At 43.0% G+C, this 6000-nt stretch overlaps 1 protein-coding gene across 1 annotated transcript in view; it reads right to left on the bottom strand.

Annotated features, from left to right (window-relative positions):
• LOC102484619 (aldehyde oxidase 2) overlaps positions 1-6000 on the bottom strand; it is a 111534-nt gene that overhangs the window by 87881 nt on the left and 17653 nt on the right. Inside the window, exons 8-10 of the mRNA XM_006152997.3 lie at positions 5501-5581; positions 3580-3724; positions 1233-1325 (exon numbers count right to left, since the gene is read on the bottom strand). Coding sequence (XP_006153059.1) covers positions 1233-1325; positions 3580-3724; positions 5501-5581 — 319 coding nt within the window. The remainder of the gene's footprint in view (positions 1-1232; positions 1326-3579; positions 3725-5500; positions 5582-6000) is intronic.

Here is a 6000-nt window from a genome sequence, read left to right as displayed (position 1 = left end):
GGTCATGCCTCAATCCCTTCTCCTCCATTCTCCTCTCAGGATCTTGGGCACGCACGCATGCACACGTGCCCAGCGTGAGTTCTAAGCCACTGGGTCCGGGATGCAAACCGCGGTCGACTACGTGGGAGTCCAGCGACATAGCCATTACACTAACTGCTGGTTCCCTTGGGGTCTCATTGTTTTTCTATGGCCACATTTTCTCAATCAGTTCATCTGCTCTTGGACATCTGGGTTGATTCCATGTCTTAGCAGTTGTGAATAATACTGCAATAAACATTGGATATGCAAGTGTTTTTCCGATGGTATGTTTTCCTATCTTTTAGGTAGATGCCCAAAAGTGGAATTACTGGGTCATAGCAGTTCTATTTGTAGGGGTTTTTTTTTTGTTTGTTTGTTTTTTTGAGAGGTTTTTGCTATAGGGCGTGTGTGCTCGCCAGACAGACAGAGAGAGACAGAGAGACAGAAAGTGAGAGACCATCCCCCAGGGTGATGGCCACACCACAATCCCTTCTCCTCCATTCTCCTCTTGGGATCTTGGGCACGCACGCACACGCACCTGGCATGAGTTTTAAGCCACCGGGTCCGGGACTCGAACTGCGGTTGACTACATGGGAATCTAGCGACATAGCCATTATGCTAACTGCAGGTCCCTACTTGTAGGTTTTTGAGGAACCTCCATATTGTTCTCTAGAGTGGCTGTTCTAATTTACAGTCCCATCAACAGTGGAAGAGGCTTCCCTTTTCACTGCAGCCTTGCCAGCACTTATTCTTAATTTTTAAAATCTTAGCTATTTTGATTGGGATTAAGTAGTATCTTATTGTGGTTTTGATTTGAAGTTACCTTATAATAAAAGATGTTGAACTTTTAAATATGATTTTTGGCAGTTCGTATGTCTTCCTTGGAGAGTTGTCTGTTCAGTTCATTTGCCCATCTTTTAATTGGATCTTTTTGCAGTAAGCTGCTTTAGTTTCCTGTATATTCTGGTTATCAGTCCCTTATCTGAGATATAGTTTGCAAATATATTCTCCCATTCTGAGGGTTGTCTCTTCACCCCCAAAATATTTTGTAGTAAAGCTTCAAGGAGAAGATGTAACATCATTAGAAAAATGAAGAAGAGTTGAAAATAAACCAAACAAGAGAAATGGATGAGAAGGTTCTGAATTATTTGGCAAGCGTAAATTTAGCTCAGGAATTCCTTCACTGACATTTACTAAAAACACCAGGAACTCACCATCACTTGTTTTAGTCACCGTACTCAGCTCAGGGATCCTAGCAGGAGAGAGGAGAATTGGATGGAAATGTCCTTGAGATTTCATTGTGGGTCCTGAAAAGTAAATATATTATAGAGATGGTTAGGAAAGAGAATGCCTTTTCTTTTATAGTGCCTTTTATTTTTATAAAAAATATTCAGATACAAATTTTAAAGACTGAGAATTGATGTGTATAGATGTGAAAGCAATGGTCACATCTGTTGAGTAAATGTAGGGAGTATGATCTCCCCAATATATGCACTTACTTATTTATATATTCATTATATTTCTATAAAAATAAGAAGTAAAAAAGATAAGAAGCTCTTAAGACACTCCTGAGGCTAGCTCTGTGGCCTGGTGGTTAAGGTAGTTGAATCCCATATGACTGACCACGAGGTTGGAGTTCCAGACATGCAACTTGATTAACCTGTCATGTGTGTGCATGTGTGTGTGTGTGTGTGTGCATGCCCAAAATCCTGAAAGGAGGGAGAAATAGAAGAGAAGGGATAATGGTGTGAACATACTCTACTGGGGAAGTGCTTTCTCCTCTTCCTCTCTCTGTTCTTTCATCTCTCTCTGGTGCGGGCATGTGCCCTCTAGCAAACAAAAGCAAAACTGAAAAATTTAAAAAACACTCTCGCACATAAGCACCAAGATATAATGAGAACATTTGTAATATCTATGACTTGGAAACAGCTGAAGCTGGTTTTTTTTGGAGAGGTTTTTTGCTATAGGGCACGCATGTTCACCAGAAAGACAGAGAGAGAGAGAGAGAGAGATCAAGCAATAAATCACCCCCCACCCTGGGGAGATGGCCATGTGGCAGTCCTTTCTCTTCCATTCTCCTCTTGGGATCTTGGGCATGCATGCACCCACCCGGCATGATTTTAAGCCACCAGGTCCGGGATTTGAACCATGGTCGACTACATGGGAGCCCCACAATGTAGCCATTATGCCATCTGCTGGTCCCCAGCTGAAGCTGTTTTAACAAACTATCCTTCAACAGTAGAATGGATGAGCAATTGTTCCATGTTAACACAGTGGAATATAGTTTGGGTGAGTTTCAGGTTAAAAATGTTGAATGAACGGGACCAGCAGTCAGCATAATGGCTATGTCTCTGGACTCCCATGTAGTCGACCACAGTTTGAGTTCCGGACCCAGTGGCTTAAACTCACGCCGGGTGCGTGTGCGTGCGTGTCCACGATCCCGAGAATGGAGGAGAAGGGATCATGGCATGGCCATCCCCCTGGGGCGGGGGGTGATTTCTTGCTTTTTGCCCCTCTGTCTCTCTTGTCTCTCTGGTGAGCGCATGCGCCCTATAGCAAAAACCTCTCTCAAAAAAATGTTGAATGTACAGAGCAAATTGCAGAAGAATAAGAAAGTCTCAGGCTATTTATGTGACATTTGAAAATATGCAAAATTAAATGACATATTGTTTAGAATTCAAATATATCTGATAAAATTATAAAAAGAAAGAGACTGACCAAGACAAAATTCAGGCTAATAAGTACTTCAAGAGGAAAGGAAAAGAAAGGGGATGTTACTTGGGAGCACCCATGAGGGCCTTCTAAGTTCTTGGTGAAGTTCACATTCTGTTTTGTTTATATATATATACATATACATTTTTTTTCTATAAGGCACATGTGCTTGTCGGAGAGACAGAGAGACAGAAAGTGAGAACTCACTACCCAGGGGAATGACAGAAAGTGAGAACTCACTACCCAGGGGGATGACCACCCTGCAATTCTTTCTCCTCCATTGTCCTCTTAGGATTTTGGGCACACACCTACACATGCCTGGCCTGACTTTTAAGCCTCCGGGTCTGGGACTTGAACTATGGTGGACCATGTGGGAGCCCAGCAATGAAACCATTATACCATCTTCTGGTACAGAAATTTGTGTTCTTGAAGTGGATATGGGTGGTAACTCAGTACATCATATTAGTAATATACTCAAACATGTTTTATAAAATTCTATTATATCTACTCAATATATAGTTTTGAAAATTTATTTTGATAATCAAACCAAGGATATTACTAGGTATATACTTTCAATAGAGAATTTTACAGTCTGTCTACTCAATATTGCACAAAAATAAAATTAAAAAAGGACAAGATAAATGATTAAAAATCCTTAATACTTTTTCCCTAAACTTCCTGAGGTCCCTTGCATGATAACAGAATATATACAACTTCAGAGACCATTGGCTCTATTGGAAAGGATGATGTTTTCACCCCTAAAAAGTAATTGTAGACCAAGAACAGAGTGGGAGACAGGAAGTTCAGCCCGGCATTAGTGGTGGAAAGAGAACTGTCATAATCACTTACCTAGTGAGGTGTTGCCCAGGATGAGAGGGGCTTCTGGGTGTTTTCCTTTCAGCTCCAGGAGATCCTTGAGAGTCCCAGGGGAGATCCAGGTCACCCTCTCTCCATAAAAGATCAAGGTTCGTTTTTCCGGGTTCTCTGCCATCCTCTAAGGACAAATGACAGGTATGTGTGCTCATGTGCACAACTGTCCTCCTGGGCTATACAAGGCCGAGGAGTAGGAGAGTTTCTCTAGAGAAGTGTGAGGGCCCTGGGGTCCATTTGTCCCCCAAAATATTCTCTACACCTATTGGTTAATGCATGAATTTCCATAATTAGATGGCTTTTTGGAGACAAGTGACAATATAAACTGGCACTTGACCATTCAGTCTTAAGTCTTTAAAAATCTTATTAATGCTCCTAAATGATCACCTTCAGCCTGGACTTTTCCTCTGAAATCCAAAACCAAACTTATACCTGAATGAATACTTCATCATGTTGCCTCTTAAATTTATAACAGGCATCTCAAACTTAATTTGTCTAAAACTGTGGTCCTCATGTCCAATCCTCTTCCAAGGCCCTGAAAAAGAGGCTCCTGAAGGAAAAGTACCCTGTTCCTCCAGAGGTCTTACCCATCTCTGCGAATGGCCATTTTACCTCCAGCTGTCCAAGGCCCAGAGTGAGCTTGACTCTTCTCGCTGTCTCCCACATCCACATCATACCCATTAGCAAGTCTTGTTGAGTTTTCCTCCAGACACATCCAAAATCAACTTGCTTCTCACCACCATCACCTCAGCAGCCTGGTTCAGCTGCCACCATCTCTCAGGACAGCATTCGTCCCTTCCCTGGGCTTGACGTGACTTCCTTTGCCCCTCTCTAGGCTATTCTCAACACAGCTGTCAGAAGGGTGTCATTACTGGGCTGGCTCTGTACCTAGAGGGTAGGGAACCTGGATCCCATAGGGCTGACCAAGGTTTGACCACTGGCACTGGGGGCTTAAAAAACAAGCCTGGCGTGTGTGTGTGTGTGTGTGTGTGTGTGTGTGTGTGTGCGTGCATGCCCAAAGAAGCAGAGAGGGAGAAGTCATGATCATGCCCTGTTGGAGGGTGTTTTCCTCTCTCCCCCCTCACCCCCGTCTCTCTCTTTGGTAAGTACCTGCCCTCTAGCAAAGAAAGAAAAGATCCCATTATAACATCAGTGGGAGTATGTCCCCTCTCTGTCCAACCTCCCTAATGGCTTCTTATCTCGGGCAGAGTAAAAGCCAAGCAGCAGTGAGCTCGGCATAGTCTGACTTTCCCCTTGCTTACTCTGGTAAGGCCAGTCTCGTTTCTTTCTGTCCCTTGATCAGGTCAGGTGTTCTCCTGCCCTTAGCACCTTAGCACTTGTTCCCACGGTTTTGATTGCTCTCTCCTCCCATGTCTTCAGGGCTGACTCCCTCACTTCCTTCCAGACATTGTTCAAATGTTTCATGTTTTATGAATTCAGTACCTAGACCAGTGTCTGGCATGCTGACGAATGGAAACATTTTGGTGAATGAATGATGGATGTCTGAGGGAGGTGGGGGATCCTGACAGGAGGAAGGGCGAGGAGCAGAGGGCCTCCTGGAAGTGCTTCTTAGGGTCAATATACAGATGTAACTATGATGGCCAAGTAGAAGTTCAGCAATGCTGAATTGCATAGACGGTCAATAGGGACAAACGTTCCTAATGAGGGTGACGAGAGTAATAGTGAAATAATGTTTACAACAACCTCAGCGGAGGCTGCATGGAATGTGTTCAGGAGTCAGTCAATGCTTGGTGAGCTGGGGAAGGAGCAGGCGTCTTGATCTGATCAAACATTTCCACAATTTGACGATTTCACAGGAAGGAAAATGGGTGGTTTTATAAAACTCAATTTATCACCAGTTATATTGAAATGTGCATATAAAATACCCAATTCATCTTACCAAAAGTTCTGGGGGAAATATGAGCTCCTGCGTAGGGTCCAAGGGCTGGAACTCCTCTTTTGCAAATAACTCTGTGCAAATCTATATAAAAGGAAGACACAGATGGCCCTGTCAGCCTAGCTCAAATGGAAATGATGTTGTAATTCCTTACAGGAGTCAGGCAAAATGAACTAGCAATAACTCTTCTCTTTGTGCACAGATAAATTGTTTAAAATAATTTAAAATAAGAATCTTGTGTACGAGAGACACCGGCTTGCCACTAATGTGATGCTAAAAGAGAATATTCTATGAGATATTTCAGACTATCTAGGAAACACCGACATCCTGTGAAAAACTATCAGAGGTTAAATAAGTGTGGGAAATCCTTTCCACTGTGCCCCAATCACGATCTTCCCCCTGGCCAAGTCAGGATTCAAAACACCAGAAGCTCTTAGAAGTCCTATAGTTCAAGAAAAAATGACCCTAAACATGCATGCCCATTGTAAACACGTACACATACA

Source organism: Tupaia chinensis, unplaced genomic scaffold (assembly GCF_000334495.1).
Source record: "Tupaia chinensis unplaced genomic scaffold, TupChi_1.0 Scaffold000361_2, whole genome shotgun sequence".
Lineage (NCBI taxonomy): Eukaryota > Metazoa > Chordata > Mammalia > Scandentia > Tupaiidae > Tupaia > Tupaia belangeri.
Note: the sequence above shows the minus strand (reverse complement) of the source record. Positions and strands in the feature narration are given on the sequence as shown.